We start from the raw sequence: 24,376 nt of genomic DNA, 5'->3' as shown, positions 1-24,376 counted from the left end.
GGAAGAGAAAACCCGGCTTTTTCCAAATTATACAAATGGGAAGGAAATAAACATTGATTTTCAATTGCTAAATGCAAGCCACTGTGCAAGATGCTTTGCAAAAGGGACTTCACTGGATCCTTACAATCTTTCTAGGGGAACGATAGTGTCATCCTTTGGCAGATGAACAAACTGCAGTTCATAGAGATTGAGAAGTCTGCCTAGTACCACACAGCCAGTGTGGCAGCCGCCCTTGGGCTGGGGCCCAGTTCTGTCGGACCCCAGGACAATGTTCTTTCCTCTTCATTGGGTCCCTGAGATGAGAGTTTATCAAGGACCAGGGGAGGAGAAGGGAAATAAAATAACTCTGCATGAGTTATACAGGTTCTTAGCATCACAGTCTGTATCCATAAGTTAACAGACATTTATACAGTAGTTCCCTTACATGATCCTTCCTAAGAATCTAGGCTAGCAGGGAACCAAGGAGCAGGGACCTGTAAAATATGTTCCTGCCAAACCTGAGGAAAGATGTGTATAAAACAGGCAAGCTGGGATTGGAGCCCCTGTCTGAGAGGGGATCAGGCAAGAAGGTGTGACTAAAATTCCTTAGAGTGAATGGGGGCTCCTGTGGCTCTTGTGAGGAGTAATTGAAGAGCAGGGAGATGAGGCAAGGAGAGCTGGAGAAGAGAGAGGGAGGGCTTAGGGCTTGTCTATAGTCCCTATGTGGTAAATCAGGCAGCAGGTGTTAGAGCCGGTGTGGGCAAGTGTTAAGTTATGTCTTGTTCTCGTGACTGTAATGTTTCCCTCAGGTCTGTATGTGGCTTGTGGCTTCACTTCACTTAGGCTTATGTTCAGCTGTCTTCTCTGCAGAGGCCTTTCCTGACCACTCTCTCCCCGAGAACCATGTCCACTTCCACTGACCTGTCCCTTCACTTACTATCCCTTCACTTCGCTTTGTTTTTTTCTTCAGAGCACTTATTATTGCTTAATATATTATAGGCAAAATAGTATTACTTGCTATATTGCTTGTTATATAGTACAATAAGTATATATAGATAATTACTTGTTTACTGTCCGTATATCCACTGAAATGTAAACTCCCTGAAGCCAAGGACTTTGTCTTGTTCACTGTTCTATACCCAGAACCTAGTGCCTGACATGAAATAGGCAATGGATAAATATCTGTTGTATAAAAAGATGAATCAATAAACACTGCAAAAATTAATTCAGGGAGAATTACATGAAGCTGGATAACAGAATGGAATTAAGCCCAGTAATTAATGTTTGCTTTTAGGTCAGTGGTTCTCAACCTGTGGGTCACGACCCCTTTGGCGGTCGAACGACCCTTTCACAGGGGTCGCCTAAGACCATCCTGCATATCAGATATTTACATTACGATTCATAACAGTAGCAACATTACAGTTATGAAGTAGCAACGAAAATAATTTTATGATTGGGTCACAATATAAGGAACTGTATTTAAAGGGCCAGAAGGTTGAGAACCACTGTTTTAGGTGGTGGTAGAGTTGCTTGTATGTGTTTTAATGTTTGTTTTCTATAGTAGTAAGGAAAATGGCTTCCTGAGTGAGACATCTTGCTAGGGTTGTTAAAAATGCTAAATGACAGACTGTATGTAAAGCAACTTTTTACACTGCTTGGTACATGGTAGATACTAAAGTAATTAATTGTAGCTATTGTACTTATTTCCTGCAGCTGCAAACAATACCATCATCATCATACAGAGTCAAAGTTTTCATGCTTAGTAGCTTTGAGGAAGGGGTGTGTATGTATATTTAGGTGTGTGTGTGTGTGTGTGTGTGTGTGTGTGTGTGTATCGTGCCCCAAAAGAATGGTTGAAAATGGTTAAATATATCAGTTTGCTTGGTGGGAGGACCAAATGAACTGATTACATTTGTGAGTTTTGACTGTGGGTAGAATTCTGTTTCCTAGAGCAATGATGAGAGATACAAAAGAAATAGATGGCCCTGCTTTACAGAAATTTATATCTTATAAGTGAACAAGGCAGACACACTGGGAAAAAATATCTTCGGAAACCTTAGAGATGTTGAAAGAAGAACATGTAGAAAACAGCATGGTTTACTTGAGGCTGCCAGGCCTCTCATCCCCTTGTTAAGTAAAGGACAGAATGTCAAGTCATGAGAATGAAGATTTCGGTACCGTCCAAGGGGATCCCTAGGAAGAGCATGTTAGAGGTGTCCAGCATGATGCACCGCATGAGGGTCAGCACGTTGACAGTGCCCGACTCGCTTCTGACATCCTCCAAACTGTCCAGGTGCCTTATGATCGATTCAGCACAAATTGTCACCATGCGCACAAGGCCGGGGCCAGACAAAGCTGAAGGGAGCACATCAGAGAGTGAGCCATTGTGAACTCCAGGATACACACAATCAGGCGATTTTGGCTTTTTATGTTTAGAGCTCAATCATCTACACTTTTTTATTCAATAACTACACATATAAAATAAATATAAAATTTTCATATTATTTAATCTCCCAGTATTCTATAAGAATGGATCATCTTTATTGTTAAAAATGAATGGATGAACAAATCTTATTTTAAACAAACTATTCAAAGTTAAACTTTTCATGCTATGGCAAATCATTTGTGAGATTGCAAGTGAAACATTTAGTACTGTGGTCATAAATCAAAAATTAGTGTTTTCTTCATATTTATTGTATATATTTTTCTCTAAAGAAGGTTTAGATTTGTCCAGGGTGATATTATTTTATGTTTCAACAGGAGGCAGGATATTGCTACATAACTAGTCAAACTCTACCTTAACTATTTCATCTAATGTGGTTCCTTTTAAATTTAATTTATATATTTAAAATGCTAGTCTTATAAGTTATTAAGAGTGCTTTTCTCTTAATTTTGGTATCTCTTCAAACTATTTCCAGATTTATTTTACTTAAACAATGTCATAATAGCTAAGCGATTCTTTGCTTAGCAGTCTTTCCCCTGGACTGGGAATTCTTTAAGGGCATTGACAACCTGCCATTAACACTATACTTCAGGTCCATAGTACTTACTGGCCCTCAAAACATATTTGTTGAATAGAGGAATGCATAAATGGATGAGTGAATGAATGAAGACAGGTAGAGTGCACTGGTTCTGATCTCACCCCCTGCTCTGCTCCTTACCATCTGAGTAGCTAGTGGCTTCTGATGGTAGATGATCTATCTTGAGAGTTTAACTCTTAAAGCACCCCTTTCTCTCTTTGTTCTAAGTATCTTTAAGCTTTAGAGCAATCTTCCTTTTTATGTTTTTTATTATTCAGACTTGCTATTAAAGTCAGAGTCCTTAAGCCACACTGGCCAGGGCCTCTCAGTGTGCTTTAGATGGCCTATTGGTCTGTGCTCTGTACATTCTGCACACGCCTCAACCATACACATTATTGAGGAGGGTGTCTGGCAAGGTACTCTGCTCCCTCTCCCATTATAAATTCCTTGAGGGCCAGGATCATATCTTGTTTCTTATTGTGTTCTGGGCACCTAATTCAATGATGAGAAGAGAGTAGTTTGTTAAACAAATGGATGAGTTTAGAGATTCTATCAATTCTTGCATGTCAGAATAGAGAATAATGGTATATGATAGTTAATTGCTCCTAAGTACTAGTTCACATATTTCTAATATAACTGGACCAAATGATAAAGTAAAATAAAACTTATATTCTATAGGATCTTACAGCATGATTTCATTTATTTTTTACAATAACTCTAGAATTCAAGTTCTCTAGTGTTTATTACTTGTTAAGGATAAGGAAACTAAAGCTCAGAGACCCTGAGTGACTTGTCCAAGGTCATATAACTAGTAAAATGGAAGAGCTTGGAATAGAATCCACAACCTATAATCCTGTATCCTATACTCTTTTCATTAACATATTCTGCAATTTTGTCAGGCATAAGAGGACTTATCTGCCCCAATATGAATAGTTGTCCAGACCCTAATCCCTGGAATTTGTTAATATGTTACCTTACATGGAAAAGGGGACTTGGCACATATCATTAAAATTAAGGACCTTGAGATGGGGAGAATATTGTGTAGTACCTGGGTGGGCCCTCCTAATCATGTAAGTCCTTAAAAGCAGAAAACCTTTTTAAGCTGAGGTCAGAAAGAGATGTGATGACAGAAGGATGGTCATGGAGATGTGACATAAAAAGGGCTCAACCCACTTTGAAGACAGAGGAAGGGGCCACATGCCAAGGAATGTGGGTGGCCTCTGAGGATGGAAAATGCAGAGAAACAGATCTCCCAGGGAGCCTCCAGAAGGAACACATCCCAGCTTGGTTTGAGCCCAGTGAGACCCATGTCAGATTTGACATACAGAATTGTAAAACAATGTGTTGTATTAAGCCACCGAGTTTGTGGTAACCTGTTACAGTAGCAAGGGGAAACTAACAGAGTCTACAACAGAGTTGTGGTGAGTCTTCATGATGGACAGCTCAGCAGAGGGGAATCAGCACCCAGCGGGAACAGGCATAGCTTTTCCCTGTCTCAGCAGCCATGCAGGAGACATCTGGGTTTCCTGCAAGGCTGACTGGAGGAAAGAATACTGATGGTGCATGGTCAGACCTAAAATCATCTAGCCAGTTGCCATCACTGACAACATTTCCAAGGCATGACTATGTTTCTTGATGTTAATATCAAAGTCTGGTCACGTATATCCCCCAACAGCTTCATTTCCAGCGGGACTCACTAGATAAGGAGACTTGGGTTCTGGTCTCTGCTTATCCATGACTTGCTATGTTGGACAAAAATCACAACCTCTGTAGGACTTTGAATTCAATTATAAAACTCAGAGGCTGATGAAGTGACATATAGAGTCCTTCCTACTTTTAAATTCACAAGTTGCTTTCTTTAAAACATCTGGATGTCAGCCAGTGATGCAGCGAACACATTGTTGGCTGTGTTTAAATCAAACATATGGCAGACACACTCAATTTTTAATTGAATGGTCCTAAATTTAGAGCTCTATCTCTTCTTCATGCCCATAAAATCGCTTTGTGTGTTAACCAGAGGAATGGAAGTTGTGGTTAAAAACGTAGGCTCTTGGGTTGTCTCCTGGGCCACCATTTATGAATGTTTGGATCATGGGCAAGTTATTTAACCTCCTTATGCCTCAGTTTTCTCATTTGTGAAGTGTAGGTGATTAGAGTGTTTTATCACCCACGGTTACTGTGGGATTAAAATATCAAGTATTTAGAACAGTGCCTACTATATAGTAAATGTATAATGCACGCTAGCTCATATCTTTATTTCAAAACTGAAGCAGCAGAATTTAAGAATGAGTTCTAAAAAAGGCACATTCACAGACAAGAGCAGGAGGTAGCCAGGCACCTGATTACCTTTTGTAAAGAAAGGTCGAACAACTTTCCAGAGGGCTGGATTATTGTTAAATATGATGCCATTCTCATGCATGCCGATGCACTGAAGCCCAAGTTTGCTGCCGAATCGGGAGATGTAGTGATTGTGCTTCATTACGTGGAACATGCTTGAGGACCTGCAGAGAAAGCAAGCCTTGGGGTTAATTTTCAAGGATCAGGAGAACCCCTGGTGATGATTTTGATTACAGGTGGCTCTCTTAGCAAATGCATGTTGAGCTACATGCCATGCATGATTTCTAGTGTTCATATTGAATAAGCACTTCTCTTAGCATAAGAACATCCCTCTCCAGTTGAAAAATGTCTTTCTTTTTTTTTATTTTTCAAGTTTTATTTATTTAATTAATTTTTGGTTAATTCTCACCTGAGGATATTTTTCCCCCCATTGATTTTTAGAGAGTGGAAGGGAAGGAGGGAGAGAGAAAGAGAGAAACATCAATCTGAGAGACACATTGATAGGTTGCCTCCTGCACACATCCTGACCCAAGTGTATTCTCTAACCACTGGGTAAAGCCGGCCAGGGCTGTTTTTTTAATTATTTATTTTATTTTATTTTTTTCCATCACCATTTATCCCCGCTAAGCCTTCTTCCACCTCCCCCCGAATCACCACACTGTTGTCCATGTCTATGACTTCTCTCTCTCTAAAATCAATTTTTTGAAAAACTGCTTAGATGTTAACCTATGGCACTGGGAAGATAAATGAATAATTTAAGTAATTTGACAATCAGAAGGATAAAGGATAACAGGAAAATTATTCTCTTTAGGATAAAGGGTAGGGTGGGTTTATTGGATGGGGTGCAAGCAACACAGGAGAGGGAGAATTGTTGTGTGTGTGAGGATTTGGGCAGGGGACGACTCTTGGGAGGAAAAGTCTGCTGGGAATTTATGAAGTTGAGAATTGTGGGGTAGAGGGAATAAATTCTTTTTTCCTCTACCAAGAGAAAAATTAAGAAGTGCTGTGAGTCACTACATTTTCTGTGGAAAGGGGCCAAGATTGGAAAATAGGTTAGTGTAGGGCCCAAGAGAAGCAGGCCTCCTGGACGAGGGCTAAGTGATGGCCAGGGCCATGAACAACGTGGGTCAGGAGACTGGACGTCAAAGTTGACATGAGTTAATAAGTTATCTGTCTGGTGAGTAAGATGGAGGGTGTGTGAAGACAGATGGGATGTTTATCAGAGGACAGGGAAGATAGTAAGCGGGACATGTGGTGTTTGTATGTCCATTGTTTTCATAAATGCCAATATTGTGTTGTAGGCATAGACCAGGCACAAACACCACTTGGGGAAATCACATGTGGTTATCTAAAGTATCTGGAAAAAAGTCAGTGCAGTGAGGATACTAGGCAGACAAAATAAGGTCCAGAGAGGTGCAGGTAGCCAAACCCCCAAATCCTCACTCACAGGGCTGCATGGCTGCGGCTGAGTGAGGCAAGAGAGGCCACAGCTCAGCCTTCTCCCTCCAAGGCCAGCCTTGTTATACTTAAATCCAGAACATGCCATCTCTGAGGTAGGGGCCCGCAGCCACCCCTGTGCTGCTGGGTAGACAACAGGAATACGGAGTACACAGAGGACCACAGAGTCAGTGCTCGGGCACAAACCAGGTCTCATTTATCATCCCCTGGCTTCATTGCTAACAAAGTATGCTCCAACTCCGAGAGGCATGACAATAGGCGCTTTAAATTACCAGGCCTATGTCACAGTATTTATATATGGACAACATGGCCAAATGCAAATTTCCAACAAAATGTAAGCATAGGCAGCTTTACTTCTTTACATATATTTTCTGCAACTTCAGAAATTTCCACACAAGTATATTCAGATTGATAGCCATTTTTCTTGCAGGTATGAGAAAAAGCGACCGGAGTTTGAGAATTTAAAAAGGGGCAGAGCCCTGGCCAGTGTGGCTCAGTTGATTGGAGCATCTTCCCATGCACAAAAGGGTCTTGGGTTCGATTCCTGGTCAGGGGACATACCTAGGTTGTGGGTCCTGTCTCTGGTTGGAGCATGTGCAGGAGGCAACCAATCGATGTTTCTCTCTCTCCTGTCCCCTCTCTCTAAAATCAATGAAGGTTATCCTTGGGTGAGGGTTAAAAATAACAAAATAAACAGGTAAAAATAAAAAGGGGCAGAGTGGTTAGTAGAGAAAGAGCAGAGGTTTTCTGCAGTGCAGCTATGGGAGACGTGAGGATAGCTGAGGCGGGGCAGACTGCCATCAGTCTGTGTTTCAGTTGTGTGAACAGGGCGGGAGGCAAGCCATGTATGAGGGTTGTCCGTGTGTGTGCTGGTGGGGATCTGCCACAGGCAGAGCTGCAGTGAGATAGTTCTTGACTTGGGGCTTGAGAATGAATCCACACAGGTCTGCTAGGTAAGTTAAAATAGATCCCCAGAGCTTTTTCCACTTGAGGATTATAGATTATCCCATCTTTCTGAGACCAGAAAGGAGTTCAGAGATAGATCTTAACATTGGCAAGGGACTGCACATTCGAGCAGAGGAATAGGAAGAAAATATGCACATTATTGTGAGAAAGCAGCGTATATTTATAAACATCTCTTTGGTATTTATTACAAAAGAGGAAAACCTGGATTTTTTTTTCTTCGGTGTGCAAAGGATAGAAGATGGAAAGTAACTGTGCAATGCTCAATTGTGCAAATTCAAGAGGCATAAAATATCATTGGTGTTACCTTCATTTTATACAATGTTGTTATTTTATTTTTTGTGTGAACTTAATATTTATTCAAGTTTTCATGTGTTTACTGCAAGCAACTTTGGTTCTTCCTCCTCATTTCTCCACTGAAATTTTGTTTCTCAACTGCAAAATCTCTTACTATGAGCGTTTCCTGAACACATAACTCTCAAACATGGGGTATGGCTGCTATAGTACATGCAACTTGTCCTTGTGAGCCCAGTTCTTACACAGGCTGGAGTGACCATCTTAACACTTGCTTCTCCCTGTCAAAGTTGACACTTGGCTCCTAAAAGAATGACATTGCCTTAATGAGGTTGTTCGGTTAATGCCTGTGAAAAACACATTCTCATAGAAGACATTGGGCCAAAACAACTCTGTGCTGGCTGAGCGGGTTAGGCTAATTAGCGAAACTCTCCCACTTGTGATGGATTCCATAGTCCTATTTAAACTTTAAAAGAAAGGCCCTGAAATAATGGCAATACCAAGAAATGAAAACATAATTATTAAGTGAATAAATTACTTGTGAAAAAATTATATGTTCAAATCAAAACACTCTGTATTAAGGAAAATGTTCTCTTGACTTGATTCCAGATAATATTCATCAAATGATCCCAACTCTTGGACAAGTTTCCCTCTTCCTAGAAACAAGAACAAAAACAAAAACTCCAGATGCTTCTATTTATATTTCAGGGAATTAATTTGACTGATAAACAGCTAAAATCTTGTCCTGTATAGAAAAATCATGCTACAGAGAAGACTGAAATTTTTAACAGATTTCAGAACTCTAGCTTTTCTTACCTTCCTTGACCTCATTCTATAATTAAAGTGGATAGGAAGTACTTTGTCTATTCTTTATTCACAAATTTGTATCTAAAATTTTTTAGTGTTTAGAAGACAAGCCGAACACTATTTTTCTTGCTCTGACTCCTGGAGCTTTTGTATACTACATTAACCACACTGGCCTGTCCATTTATGTTTTTATTACATAAAATAAGTTATTTATGTGGTTCTCTATTGATGTATGTTTGTCCACTTATTTTGAGGAATTACTAATCAATTTTAAAAAGAAAACAAGAGCCCTAGCTGGGTTGGCTCAGTGGATAGAGCATCGGCCTGCAGACTGAAGGGTCCCAGGTTTGATTCCAGTCAAGGGCACATGCCCAAGTTGCAGGCTCGGTGCCCCCTGGGGGTCACGCAGGAGGCAGCCTATCAGTGATTCTCTCTCATCATTGATGTTTCTCTCTCTCTCTCTCTCTCTCTCCCCCCCTCCCTTCCTCTCTGAAATCAATAAAAACATATTTAAAAATGAATGAATAAATAAATACAGCTCACCTTTATCACAATGTTTATTTTAAAAAAAGAAAACAAGAAGCCCCAAACTAAGACCAAATGAAGTGCTAGTTAATAAAGACCCAACTTTAAAAATCAATGTGTCCGCTAGGGGGCACCAACATCTCAGTTATTTTGAGTCCCAGGCTCAGCCTTGGCAAAGCACGAAGCTGTCAAGATAGAAGTGATACACACAGCAAGCCAAGTATGACGGGCGAGCAGACAAGCAATTTCAACTAGGTCTTTTATCAAAAGCAGGCTGGCTTTATCTAACCAGAGTAAATTGGGAAAGTGAGTAAGAGAAGGTTGGTGAAGAACGAAGAACCAGGCCCAGAGCTCTCTGGCACTCAGTAGCACATTAGAGAACTCGCCCCGCCTGAGCTCGTGCACTGTAACACCGGTTGAGGGAGATGTTATACTGACACATTGGGAGAGTGAGGATTTATCATCTTGAGGAGAGACTGAGGGAGTCCCCAAGCTCAGAGGGATAGAGGGTAGTGTTAGTTGTCTGGTAACTGGAGTCATTATTCTTTAAACATAACTAAAGTAAAAAGATATCTCCAAAGATAGCAAACCTGTTGTCTATTCAAAATGGAAAGGAGCCAGGAAGTAAGTTCGTAAGTGGTAAGTGTTCTGAGTTTAAAGGACCCACACGTCTGTGGCCAGGCTCAAGAGTAATGAGCACTAGAAATATGGAGGAGACAATTAATGGAATAATTGGTCCCCAACATTTGGAAATACTTGCCTTGTCTAGACCTATTCTGTGCCTGAAGTTTGTGCTCCATCAATCCTATCACCTTTTCACTGTCCTTTGCCCTTCTAATATCCTCACTTAACCAGCTTAAGTACTGGGGTCATTGCAAGAGAGATCAAACTGATACTAGATTAAATTTAGTATCATTAATAGTGGGACAACCTTTCCTGGTCTCTTGATGTGAAGCAGTATGAAATGCTTGTACTACCAAGGAACTATTATTATAAAAATGTTTACCCTGAATCTAATTAAGCATTTAGACCTAATTTTTAATGTATAAAAATTGCAGGGAATAGAAAAATATGTGAAATGACACCATAATGAAACAATGTGAGAAATTCAGAATGTGGGGCAGCCTACAAGACAACTGACCTGGTCTCTTCCAAAGATCAATTTTCATGGGGAGGGCAGGGGAGGACTTCTCTTTTAACTTTCCTGTTCATTTGAACATGTTCTCAATAGAAAGTTTGAAAAGTATTTTATTATCAATCATTAAAATCACTCTCTTCCATGCATCCTCAATTCCCTTGACCCTCTCCTTACTTTGCCATAGTTGTCTTGTAAAACCACAACCCTGGTTAAACCCAGTTCTTGGCTTACTCTGTGCTTGCACCTGGCAGTTGAATGGTGCTGGGAACTGCCTCCCACCCCCACCCACACACTGCTGACAGGTCTCAGTTACGTTTAACCACTTAGTGCAGCTGGCAAGTCTACTACATTTCCCTAGTCCATTCACTCACTCACTCACTCACTCACTCACTCACTCACTCACTCACTCTTCCAGACGACTGTTGTATCCTGCCTCCTCTCTCTTCAAATGTTCCACTTCCTCCTCCCTCACTCTCAGTTAAAGACTTTATTTCCAATTTTACTGAGAAAACAGAAGCAACTGGAATCTCTGCAAGCTTCAACCATCAGGATCTGTGCCCATATATTCAGCTTTCCCTCCTGTTCCTGTGGATGAAATTCCTACTTTATGGCAAACTGCTTGGAAAATTTATTTCACCTGCTGCCTCCAATTCTTCTTCCCCCATTCTTTACTCTAGTCAGACTTTTGCCTTAACCACTCTCTTGTCCCCACCATGCTCTTGTCAAGGTTATCTGTGACCTTCCTATTGCTAAATGCAACACTCAGATCTCTGTATTTACATGTTATGGTTAGCAATCCCCTCTTCCCTGATACGTATTTGCCACCTGGTGTTCAGACCACCGTCCTCTCCTGGTTTCCCTTTCTCTGTCTAGCTTCCTTTGCTAGTTTCTGACTATGGTGGAGGATCTTGTGGACCCCAGAAAGGAATATATCTGCCAAGAAGGACTCCTTGTGATTAACTGTACCCAAATTCATAATCAGAGTCTAGCAGCCATTGTTTACATGCACATTGCATATCAGGGAAAAGCCACAGACTGAGCTGCCAAACCCCCTGCATTGTGTTCCTGCTCACTGAGCCAAACCTTATAAAGGAGTTGCTAGAATCATATTTTGACCAATGGACTGAGACCTGCCCTGTCTAATCAGAGCTGCATGGCTTTCTCCCTCACTTTCTTTAGGTCTTTATGCCCTCATTTGTATCTTTCCCAATCAATGAAAGCAGCTCCCAAAGACCAATCAAGATGTACTAATCCAACCGTTCAGGACAGTGTTATTTAGACCAATCAAATGATATAAATTTGGATTTCTCATTTGCATAAAATGGATCAATCAGGGTCCAAGGTGGGCACTTTATATATGTGAGCCTCCCATTTGCTTTGGAGGTGCACACTTTCAGTTTCTACTGGAGGCCACCTTTCTGTGGTTTGCAAACTCTTTATCTGAATAAAATTACTCCTTTCACTGCACCACAGACTAGGGACTCCTGTTGGCATTGGATTGGTAACAGTGAGGTTTTGTTGACAGTTGGAAGGCTTAGACCTTGCTTCTCAACAAACCACTTAGACATCTACAAGACCTGTCAAGTCAAAATGTCTGAAATGGAATCAAAGCTGATTTCTCCCCATCCCAAACTTGTCCCACCTATCTCACATAACTCAGTATCTTCATTCTTGCAGGTGTTCAGGCATGAACTGTGGCATCACCTTGACTCTCACACCGAATATCCGGTCTGTTAGCACCTATTGGCTTTGCCTTCAAAATATATCCAGAATTTTATTTCATCATCTTATTACCTTACTGCTCTCACCTGGACCAGCCACCATCATTTTTTGACTAATTTCTCTCTTTGTACCCATCCCTTGTCCCCTCACCATCTTTTCCTAACAGAGAAGTCAGAATGATTCTGCTGAAACATGAATAAGTCAGATATGTCTTCTGCTTAAACTCCTTAATGGTTCTACATCTTACTCAGGGTACAGGCCAGAGTTGTTACAATGGCCTGCAAGGCCCCAAAAGATTTGGCTATCCTATTCCCTCTCTAACCCCATCTCCACTACTCTTCCACTAGCCATATTGTTATCCTTCTTATTCCTTACATGTTTCGGACAGACTCTTACCTCAGTGCCTTTGCATTTGCTGTTCCTTCTCTCTGGAATGTTTTTCCTCTAGGTTTTTGCATGGCTTTTCCACTCACTTTCTTTAGGTCTTTAATTAAATGCTATTTCTCAATGAGGTCTGCCTTGACCACTTATTTACAATTGTGCTCCCAACCTTACAACAGACCCTCCGCATTCCCCTACCCTATTTTAATTTTCTGTATAGCATATATCTACCTGTTAACTTTGTGAGCAACCATCCTAGTTTGCCTGAGATTGTCCCAGTTTCAGCATTAAAAATCCCACATCCTAGGAAACCCCAAGTTCTAGGAAAACTGAGATGGTTGGTTACCCTACTCATATACTATACATTTTACTTCTTTATTGTTAGTATATTAACAATAGAACAACGTATTTCTCTATGACAGTAGGGATCTTTGGCTGATTTGTTTATGATATCCAGGGAACATAGTAAGTTCTCAGTAAATATTTATTTAATAAATAAATGGAGAACCAATAATGATTATGATAACTTAGGATCATCCAGTGTTTAGTATTGAGAATTAGTAAATTCTCAATAAATATATGTTTAAAGAATAAATGAATATGCCCTGGCTGGTGTGGCTTGGTTGGTTGGAGTGTTGCCCTGTACACCAAAAGGTCAGGGCACATACCTAGGTTGCAGGTTCGATCCCCAGTTGTTTGGGGCCATTACAAGAAGCAAATGATCGCTATTTCTCTCTCCCTCTCTCCCTCTACCTTCCTCTCTCTCTAAAATAAATAAAAAGAAAACATATCCTTGGGTGAGTATTTAAAAAAAGAGTAAATAAATAAATTTCCTAAAACATGTACTATAACCCTAATTGCTATGTTAATTGCTAATATACATGCAAATATGACCCTAATTAGCATGTCCATTGCTAATTCTGTTTTATGAATGCTTTCCACAGTTTTTTTGTATTCATGACAAAAAATAATTTATGTATGACATATAGTGTCATGCAAAACTTCTGTAGACCCTCATTGATTTAGCACATATCTGATTAGGGAGTTGTGCATACTTTATGTACAGATGATTAGATGGACCTTCCCCCAAAGCCTGGAGTTGCTCAGGCCACATCCCAGCAACACTCATGCCTGCCCAGCCCCCAGCCCCACCCCCACCCCTGGTTCCTGCCCCAAAGTTCTGCACCCTCATCACTTCAGAACTAAACTGGTTAGAAAAGTTGAGCCATAATCTCTACACAGTTATAATCACTACAGATCTCAAACTTTTCAAAAGAAAAGAGATCTGGCAAACTATTTATATAAAAATAAAAAGCTTTCTGAGGTCCAGTGGGGTCTTTTCAAGAGGTACAGGTAGTCCTGGAAGGGACCTGAAGAACAGTCAGGGAAAGGGAATAGGGACAAACATGTCCTATTCCTGTCGGGGGGGCCTAGGCTCTTAACAAAATTGAGTGGCTCAGAGGCAATTAAAAAGAACACGAAGACTCCAACCAGTGAAAAGCCTGTGAGGACAGGACAAAGAAAGAACTGGAAGAGCTGGGGGAAAGGGCAGGATGGGTAGTGTCCACGTCTCCAGCGTGAATCAGCACCTGACTTGGTCAGGTCGCTAAGGTGACTTTCCTAATTAAGACAGCAGAGTGGCCGGATGCCACCCACCCCTCACTGCAGTGAGGGTCCCACTTCAGGAAGTGGCTTTGGCTTCCAGGGAATTTATCTGGTGATGTAAGCATCCAGGATCTAAGAGTGATTTCTATTCTGGTCCCCTGCTCCTTTCTCCGTGCGTGCGTCATTCTTCACTCCAATTCTAGTCTAACATGACCACCACCTGAGCTAGACCTAAGGGTAACACAATAAGAGAAAACCATTCCAACTCCAGTTCCCCCAGCCCCAGGGAAAGGACCCCTGCTCTGGAAACTTCTTACCTCCTCTCCCCCCTCAAGCTCCTCAGCACTTTGGAATCACCCGGAGAGCTCTAAACACTGCTGATGCCTGAGCATTGGGGTTTTCAAAGCTCTTTGAATGACTTCAATGTGCAGCATGGGTGAGAACCACTGCTCCAGATCCTGAGCTGTGGGCAGATAACCTTTTGGATGAATATCCTGTGGGTCACTGCACCTGTCTGCAGGGGGAAATAGGTGACAAGGAAGGCAGATGCTGACCTGAGCGGGGGAAGGCAGCTTGCTGTGCTGGGGATGTCCAATCCCCACGTCCAAATGTCATCAGTCCCAGGACATTTGGAGATTGCAGTCAGTTGCAAAAGTGAGTAAAATATTGATTTTTAAAATGAGAACATACCAAATTCACTCACATTTGGCTGACCAGTTCAATAGCTCAAGAGAAGTGAAATCCAAGAGTAATCATGGCCTAGCCCTGAGGGTGCTTCTCAAACTTGACTGCCCCTAGCCACCTGGCGAGCTTCTGAAAACATGTAAGTGGGCCCACCCCAGCCATTCCTATTAGTGGGTCAGGTTGGGGCCCAAGAATGTACATTTCTAATAAGTTCCCAGGTATGTTGATACTGCTGGCTGAGGGACCACTCTGGGAGAACCACTACATTAGAGTGTTTCACAGTGAACTGAATGAAGTGACATTTCCATCTGAAGCTCTTTACATCAGTTGTGTAAGCATGGTCTGCCTTAAAAGTGCAACATCACCAAACTGAAGAAACAGAAAAAACCAAGGCAAAAAGTGAGGTGTTAGATTGGTCAAAAATAACATTAAAATAGTTAACAATATTTGGAAGGATTAAGACATTTTTCTCCCTCACTTCCTTCTTTCAGGTATTTGGTTCAGAGAATTGGGCTTTGAGGATAATATGGTATTTTATGAAATGATATATGTAATATTGGCCTGAAAAAAAATCAGTGTAGTTTCCAGAAATGCTTCACTTTACTTCTGGGTGATAGTCTATGTATCTAAACAAATCATTCTAATCAGTAAAAGACCCTGGCCAGCCTTAGTTTGTGGGTAAAGCCCCACTAAGTGTTGTAAATATAAAAATTCATTAATGAGACAATGTTGGCAAAGCTGCTAAAAATCTAGTAAAGATACCTGAGAGTCTAGTCAAATATGCTCTTTCTGACATTCTCCATTTTCTATGATCCTATATAAGAAAAGCCTAATATGCAAATTGTCCCCTTGACCTAGAGTTCACCTGGGAGTTTGACCGCTCGCTATGACATGAACTGACCACCAGGGGGCAGCATGGAACATGGCGGATGTCAGCGACGCGGCGCTGCAGTGGAGGTGCTGCCAGCCCCGATGGGCCCTGACAAGAGTGGGACCGCTACTGGATGGTGGAGCAGGTGAGTGGGCAGCACCAGGCCACGGCAGGAGTGAGTGGGGGCTCGATTGCCCCACCAATCGTCCTGAAGACAGCGAGCTAACGAGGGGCGGGGCTGCCGTCTAGCTTCCAGGTGCTGAGGGAGTTGGGCCAGGACCCTGGCCCAATCAATCACCCCGCAGGTGGGATGGTGGAGCAGGTGAGGGGGCGGTGCCAGGCCAAGGTGAGGTGCCAGGCAGGGCTGTGGGGCTGTGAGGCTGGGGGCGTGAGCTGGGCCCCAGCTCGCGCCCCCAGCCTCACAGCCCACCCCAAGGGACCCCACCTGTGCATGAATGAATTCGTGCACTGGGCCTCTAGTTACTAAATAAGAAAACTGGTATTTCACAAAGCTAATTCTATACAATCAATGCATATTTGATTAACCCTGGAGTGAATTCAATCTGCTGAAGTTATCTAGATAATATGACAGTGGGGGGCATCATTTCTTCTGATAGGCAATAGTGTTCCTGCTTTATTTAATAAGATCACTCAGCTGGGACACCAGCATGCAGTCATTAATAGGATAGCATCAGATGGATGGCTTCTTTATGCACTGTTACCCTTCTAGCGATGCCCACTAGCCTGTTATTACAAACACCCTAGCAAACTGGTCCTGTCAGATTTTTGTCTCAGGCATGCTTAGGAAAGCAGAAAAGATAATGCTGCTCTCTAAAATATGTTTTGTTGAAAACAGACCATCTATATTCTCCACATTCACTGATTAGAGAGATTGTGAATACTTTCCCAGCTTTCCAGAGTTTTTTATCTATGTAGCGCTGGCTTCAGGCAAAGCCCATTCATTATTTGTTCCACTGGTTTGCAATGTTAGATTTTTTACTTAGAAATATCTCACTTTCACTGTACTAGTAAAACCATAGCCTCAGGAGCAAAGATGGCAAGATATCAAAATAAGTAAGTTTGTTTTTTGAATAGGAAAAAGCCCAGCTTTGACTTTAAAAATGGGTCTCTGATTATTAATAGACTTACTTGCTGATAATGAGTGTTTCCTCTCCACATACCCAGACTCTCATGAACTCTCCGTACATCTTGTTGTAGTAGTTGCAGGCACTGCCAATCCCCATCCACAGGAACCTGAAGTGGGAGATGAGGGGCCCAATTCCCATACAATAGCCAGGACCTAGGAAAACCATCAAGTCACAGTCAGCATTCCAGTTACGCCAAAAAGAGAAACTGCTTTTCTACTGCTGTTCTTGTTCTTTTATACCTAAGTGGTTTTTTTTTTTTTTACATCTCCTGATGTATATCTGTGAATCACTAAAAATTAAAAAAAAAAATAAACCAGTAAGCTTAACTAGAATTCTTTACCCCTTCATGAGTAAAAAGGAATTCATTGTCCACACCATACTAGTTCCATTTGGTCTCAATCATTTCATGCAGAATGAACGAGGGCATGTGTCTACTGTTTTCTTGCCATGTTAAATGGTGTCAGTGAGTTTCAAATACAAGTTAATCAGTCTGTCAGTTATAAGCATAGACCCCAGGGAAAGTGACAAACTGACAGATCTGTTTGACTACCTAGTTTTGTCTGAAAACTTTTGATTTAAATACCCCAGTTGACCTAATGGGTGGATCAGAATTAGGTTGTAGTTTTGGTATAAACTTTGAAAAAAATTTTATGGTGTAACCTTTTAAACTAAGAAAAACATGGCCTGCAAAGGTAATGTCTAAACAAATAATATTCATCCTTTTTCCTTCAAAAAGGACTCAGTTTAAGAAAAGAATCTTAAGCTAAATCTCATTAGACAAAATAAACCTAAAACTTTAAGTGGGCAGTGAGTCTGATCAGTTTTTAGACCAGAGTTTTAGTCCTTCAATGTGGTTTTACTCAGCCACTTTCATCCTTGCTTATGCAGACATAGGCAGAATTTATAAAAAATCATTTAATTTATTGATTTTAGAGAAAGATGAAAGGAGAGAGAGAGAAACACTGATTTATTGTTCCATGTATTTATGCATTCATTGGTTGATTCTTGTATATGCCCTGACTGGGAAGATGCTCCAACCAACTGAGCTACCCCTCTAGGGCAGACAAAGGCAGGATTTTGAAGATAGGAATTCAGAGAACAGCTAAGGAATTTTCTCCTTGCTTATATCAGATATCAAACTTGGTAGCTTGAATTCACCAGTGGTGATGAAAAGTTAGACAAAGGCTTCTAGGCAAGATTTTAGGAATTTATTTATAAAGTATGTATTAGTTTTTTAAATCTTTTCCTTTAAGTCCATTCTATTAGTGAAATAGTTATAAAGCAAAACATGCACAACTGTGTGAGGCATTACTCTCACTTTATGGGCAGTAGTTGTGTAATAATAATCTAGATAATCTAAGCTTTTTCTTAAGTAATCTAAATTAGATATTTAGTTCCAAACTTGGCAAAGTTCTTAACTATGCAAGAGTTGCATTAATGTGGGCAAGACTGTTAGCTGTTTTTTATTTGTTTGTTTGTTTTTTAACATGAAGAACTTCGTTCACATCTATAAAAGAAAAACATTTTCAAAGGCTTCTTAATCTTTTATACTAATAACACTATAAGTAGATAACTGACTTTATATAAAATAATTTTCTTAAGTTCTTAAAAAGATTTAAATAAGCAAGTTTAATTGATTATGTATTTCCTTAAAGATGTCATGAGATATACTAACCTGCTATCAATTGAAATATGCATAACAACCAAATACTTTCCTGGATAGTTACAACTTAAAACATTGTAGATGATCCATAAATGTTTTCTGAATGAATTTTTAAAATTAATTAGATGTATATATAATATAGAAAATAAACTTTTACATGTCATTGTTTTAGAGTATTTTAGGTTGCGCTTATAGTTTTATAAAAATAGAAAAATATCATTGTATCAAATACACTTATTCCAAATGAGGTCAAACATCTGGCTATTGGAAGTAGATTTATTCAACATTTGCTTACTCAATGTCCTAGGCCCGTGGTCGGCAAACTGTGGCTCGTGAGTCACATGCGGCTCTTTGGCCCCTTGAGTGTGGCTCTTTCACAAAATACCACTTGCGGGCACGCACGTACAGTGCGATTGAAACTTCGTGGCCCATGCGCAGAAGTTGGTATTTTGTGGAAGAGCCACACTCAAGGGGCCAAAGAGCCGCATGTGGCTCGCGAGCCGCAGTTTGCTGACCACTGTCCTAGGCTCATGAGAAACATTTTTTATCTAAAAGTTTGGGAACCACCATTCAAATATAAGAGATGCCAGTGCAGAGCTGTGTCTACTCAAAAGGGAGATTGCAGTGAACTTTACTTAGGTTGGAAACCTGAGTGTTCTAACCAGAAGAGAATCAGAGTGTTGGGTCCTTAGTGATCATTCATAGGTCAGCTTAATTCATCCAATAAACACTGAGACCCAACTATGTGTAGACACTAGCTCCAAATTAGGGACTAGAGATGGGATGATAAGTGTAAGTAGGTCCTCAGCAGAGTCCTGGGCACGAGAGGAGACTATGTGAAGAAAAAGTGCAAAATCAAGCAATTATAACACAATATGATCCTTTCATTTACACACATATCTTACACCTTCCAGCTAGAGAGAAGAATGCTTTAGGAGGGGAGAAACTTCAGTAGGACATTAGGGAAATATTCTGGTTGCAGCCACATATTAAGCTGCTCTCTTGGTTTTGGAGATGCTTATCTAGGCATGCAGCAGATGCAGGAACTGTTTTCACCCTAAGACAGTGATGGCGAACCTATGACACGCGTGTCAGAGGTGACACGCGAACTCATTTTTTTGGTTGATTTTTCTTTGCTAAATGGCATTTAAATATATAAAATAAATGTCAAAAATGTAAGTCTTTGTTTTACTATGGTTGCAGATAACAAAAAATTTCTATATGTGACATAGCACCAGAGTTAAGTTAGGGTTTTTCAAAATGCTGACACGCCGAGCTCAAAAGGTTCGCCATCACTGCCCTAAGAGGAGCAGTAAATGCTTGACTGCAATTTAGTATAGAGACAGCCTTTGTGAAGCCAACAACTGGGCCTCTTGCCTGCTATCTAATCAAGAAGCTGTTGTGTGAAAGGTATTTCACACTAGGTATACACCCTAGAGCAGTGGTTCTCAACCTTCTTAATGCTGCGACCCTTTAATATAGTTCTTCATGTTGTGGTGACCCCCAACCATAAAATTATTTTTGTTGCTACTTCATAACTGTAATTTTGCTACTGTTATGAATCATAATGTAAATATTTGATATGCTATATGTGTTTTCCGATGGTCGCGACCCACAGGTTGAGAACTGCTGCCCTAGAGAAACCTGCACACACGGATGTTCCCAGCAGCACTATTCACAATAGCCCCAAACTGGAGAACCCCAAATGTCTTTCAACAGTAGAAACAGTAATTAAATATAAGATGTTTGTGTAACTACAGCCCATATGAGCTGCAGCTGCAGGCCACCACCAGGATGAATCTTACAAGTATAAAACTGAGCAAAAGAAGCAAAATAGAAAAGAAAGTAATGTAGGATTCCATTGCTAAAACATTTAAAATCAGGCAGCACTAAACTATATTGATTGGGGATGTGAAATTAGGTGGTAAAACTGTAAAAAAGCAGGAAGTAATTGTCACCTAACAGAAGCACATTTACCTCTGTGGGGAGAGAGGGTATGATTGAAAAGACACAAGAGCCATTTTTGGGGACTCTGCTAACATTCTATTTTTTGTCCTGGAGCATGATGACATATTTATCTGTGCTCTATTCCATAAAATATTTTCTTAGGGGAGAAAAGAGTATATATTGCTGTGTCCTTTCCCTCATGTCCCCTCTGGGGACCTGGTGCCCAGAGCAGAGAGAGGCTCTGGGGGAGAAGACTCATGTGCCAGTTTGGGGAATGGCTGTGTGTTTTGGGGGAAGGAAGAGCTGCCAGGTGCCAGGAACTGTGAATCCTGCACAGAGATCAGCGAACTCGTGGCATTTCCCCAGAACTGAAGCTTCTAGAGCTCCTAAGTCCTCACCCAGACTCTCATAGCTCTCCCTGGCACGGAGTCACCTGCCTGTGCATCATCTCTATACCCCCCTGTCTCCCTCACCTCCCAGAGCCTGATGTAGCAAGGACACTCAGTACGTGTGGGTCGAAGAAGCTTAGATTTGAGTCCAAGTTTCATCACTTAGTAGCCATGCAATATCTACCCTCTTTTAGTTTCAGGTTCTTTACCTTCAAAATAGGCAGAAATACACCCACCCCACCAGAGTGCTATGAGGATCACAAGAGAAAATAGGTATGAAGTTGCTTTGTTGTAAACTATAACTTAAACTTAAGGGCTTTGAATCATTGCACCTTCTTAAGCCTCTTTGGCTTTCCTGACCCTGAGCTTCGCCAAACCTGTAAAATTGAGAACCCAGAGACCAGTGATGAGAGGGAACTGGCCAAAGGAGTTTAGAAGTATTGGTTGGAACTACCCCAGCAAGGCCAATTTCCTCACTTTTCCTTTCCTAACGAGGAACATGGGATCTCAGAGTCTGAGCAGAACTCACATTTGCAAAGGGAAAGCCTGGACCTAGAAGCTCCCTGGCTAGCAAAATGAGCAGCCACGTGGGAAGCAGGACTTCCAGTTGCCCCGCCACACCTGTGCTTTCACTTTCCATGCAGCTGGGCATCTGACAGGCCATTTCCCTCTCACCTGTAAAATGGGGAGGTTGAACTTCATGGTTTCTCATTCTTGTCAAAGCAGATCGCCTCTCTGGGGCTCAGTGTCCCCTTCTGTCAAATGAAGGTGGTGGGCTTATATCTGTGGCTCTCCACCCTGGCTGCTCAGGAAAAATCACTTGGGGAAATTTTTTTTCAAATATCAGCATGGGGCCCCCACTTCCCGTGTGGCTGAGAACCAAAGCATATGTGACCTGTCAGTGTATGGCAGCATGGTGTCCCCAGCCCACAGCAGGGGGCAGAATGGGCGGCCACTGAGGCTCCTGACCCATAGCTCCAGGGATGCCACTTCTCATGCTTGCCCCCTAGACCAGTGATGGTGAACTTATAACACGTGTGTCAGGTGACACTCGAACTCATTTTTTTGGTTGATTTTTTTTTTGCTAAATGGCATTTAAATATATAAAATAAATATCAAAAATATAAGTATTTGTTTTACTATGGTTGCAACTATCAAAAAAATTTCTATATGTGACACGGCACCAGAGTTAAGTTAGGGTTTTTCAAAATGCTGACACGCCGAGCTCAAAAGGTTCGCCATCACTGCCCTAGACTGACCTCCTCACTCATGGGGCTGAGGGAGTTCTACCACCACCTGCAGCATAAATATCTGTGTGTGTGTGGTGGGCGAGGGGGCTAGTTTAAAATGCACCCACCTCACCTCTACTATTCCTGGAATCTGACCTGGGAGCCCACTGGGGAAGAAGTTCAGTGAGAAAGGATTTCAAGTTAAAGACCATGGAAGAATCTTCCCTCAGACCCCATCAGGGAGTAGAGAACAAAATTAAGTGTTCTGTTAAATTGGGCATTGAAGTAACCTGAAGTACCAGGCTGAATTAGACAGAGAGACAGGCAGTTCTCTGGAAATTCTTAAAGAATCCAGACACAGGGCACTTTGCACCAGCCCCATACTCCGGCTCTAAATTACTCTGTGTTGAGGCACCCCCATGCTTGGAAGTGTGTAATGACTATGCTCCTGAAATACAGTCTTACTGTATAGCTTATGGAATTGGGGCAGATGCCTGCCACAAGGAATTTTCACTGAAAACTAAAGAACTAGTCTGATACTTCTGATTCATTCTGAATTAATCTGATGGTAATGGAGTGGTGGGGGTTTCTATTGAATTTACCTGGTTATTTATATTATACTCTACTTTTGATTGACCCACAGATCTTGTTGAAAAATCTATCAGGGTGTGACGTTCAAAGGGAATTGTAGTGGTCCCCATTCTTTCAACTGCCCAGCCTCATCCAGTCCTTACGGTGGTACCATTATCACCCACTCCCCTTAAGAACAAAAGAAAATGAGAGAGGCGTTAAGGGACGGCATGGAGAAGGCCTGGATGAGGCAGAGTGGGAAGGAGAAGGAAAGGAGTACAGAAGGCATTCCAGAGACTTTTCCACCTTCAGAGCAAAATTGGTATGAATTTAAATTCAACAAATAAACAACAAAAACCCCTGAATTTTTACCTTGCTCCTCCCAGTCTCAAACTTACCTTAAAGGGTTTGTGCCAAGTCTGCCTTACCAGAGATAACCACAGAGTAGAAGGTATTATCTAATATATTTTAAAATGCTTTCATTTAAAATGTACAGATAATTGATATAAAAATTTTCACCCAACTTTTCATTTGCCAATGTTGCTGTGGTGTTCAGCCATCTCCCCAGGTTTGCTCTGTGTCTTTTACAAAATTTCTTTATCCTCATGGACCAAAAAAGCCCAAGTAAATAATCTTAGATACAAAACTAAATGATAACTTACCTGGGATTGAGGATGTGTCCTCATAATTCCAGACCAAAAAGAGAAAGCCGGTGAGCAGCAGGATGGGCATGGTGGCAACAGGAACGGCTTCAGGCACTACTACGCTGGTAATGTTATAATGCACTGGGTTCAGCATTTCCAAAATCATACTGTGATCCTTGATCTCAAGGGAGGCACGTTAAAGTCCTGTGGAAATCAAAGGGGCCGAAAAATTAGAGAATCCCCCAAGAGGTATAGCTAGGACTCCTGTCCCTTGAGAAGATGCTGTATTGCAGAGAGCTGCACTTTGTTTTATAACGCGATTGGACACTTAGACAAGACAAATTTGACCTGTGGGTACAAGTCAAAACAAGCAAGCCCAAGAGAGATCTTTTGGCTTGACATGCAGCATTTTTGACCTTGATAGTCTCAGGTTCATTTAGACGCTTGGTCTGATAGAACCTTATCATTTTGCCCTTGAGTGGATAGAGTGACTGAATTCCCAATTGAGAGCCAGATTTCTTACCAAAATACAAGAAAATGAAGCTCATTCCAGAGGTGGAGTCATTCTGTGACTTCATCAGCAGATTTTGTATAGGCAATCTTTTCCCCTTGCAGCCAAATCATTTTTTTTTTTAAAAAAGCAATCCCCAACACCCTTCCTTGCTCAAAATTGCTTTCCCTAAAGAATAAGCTTCTCTAGCAAGAATGTGTTTCTTGGTCATCAGTGAGGCATTCTCAGAGCCCCCCATTAGATTGTATATTGAATTCAAGTTGACTCACTCAGGACAAGTGAGGCTTAAAACCGTTTGCATCACAGGCTGAATTAAGCAATGCCTGTGGGGCCAGTGTCCAAGGTAATAGGAAAGAAGAATGGGAGAGGGAGAATAAAGGAGAGGAAAAAGAACAAGAATGGGAAGGAGGAAGAATAGAAAGGACAGACAGAGTAGAATGCCACCAGCGATAGGCTCAGGTGCCACTCAGCAACCTTGCTCCTCACAGCAG

General features: G+C 41.4%; 1 protein-coding gene across 1 annotated transcript in view; it reads right to left on the bottom strand.

Annotated features, from left to right (window-relative positions):
• The window catches only part of LOC102420943 (aromatase), a 33,030-nt gene extending 9,452 nt beyond the window's left edge, over positions 1 to 23,578 (bottom strand). The window contains exons 1-4 of the mRNA XM_023751595.1: positions 23,393 to 23,578; positions 16,934 to 17,084; positions 5,346 to 5,500; positions 2,158 to 2,334 (exon numbers count right to left, since the gene is read on the bottom strand). Of these exons, the coding sequence (XP_023607363.1) occupies positions 2,158 to 2,334; positions 5,346 to 5,500; positions 16,934 to 17,084; positions 23,393 to 23,540 (631 nt within the window). The 5' untranslated portion in view covers positions 23,541 to 23,578. The remainder of the gene's footprint in view (positions 1 to 2,157; positions 2,335 to 5,345; positions 5,501 to 16,933; positions 17,085 to 23,392) is intronic.
• Positions 23,579 to 24,376: the final 798 nt, after the last annotated feature.

The sequence above is a fragment of the Myotis lucifugus genome, unplaced genomic scaffold (assembly GCF_000147115.1).
Source record: "Myotis lucifugus unplaced genomic scaffold, Myoluc2.0 scaffold_23, whole genome shotgun sequence".
NCBI classification, from domain to species: Eukaryota; Metazoa; Chordata; class Mammalia; order Chiroptera; family Vespertilionidae; genus Myotis; species Myotis lucifugus.
The sequence above is the reverse complement of the archived record's forward strand: the minus strand, read 5'-3'. Positions and strand labels throughout refer to the sequence as shown.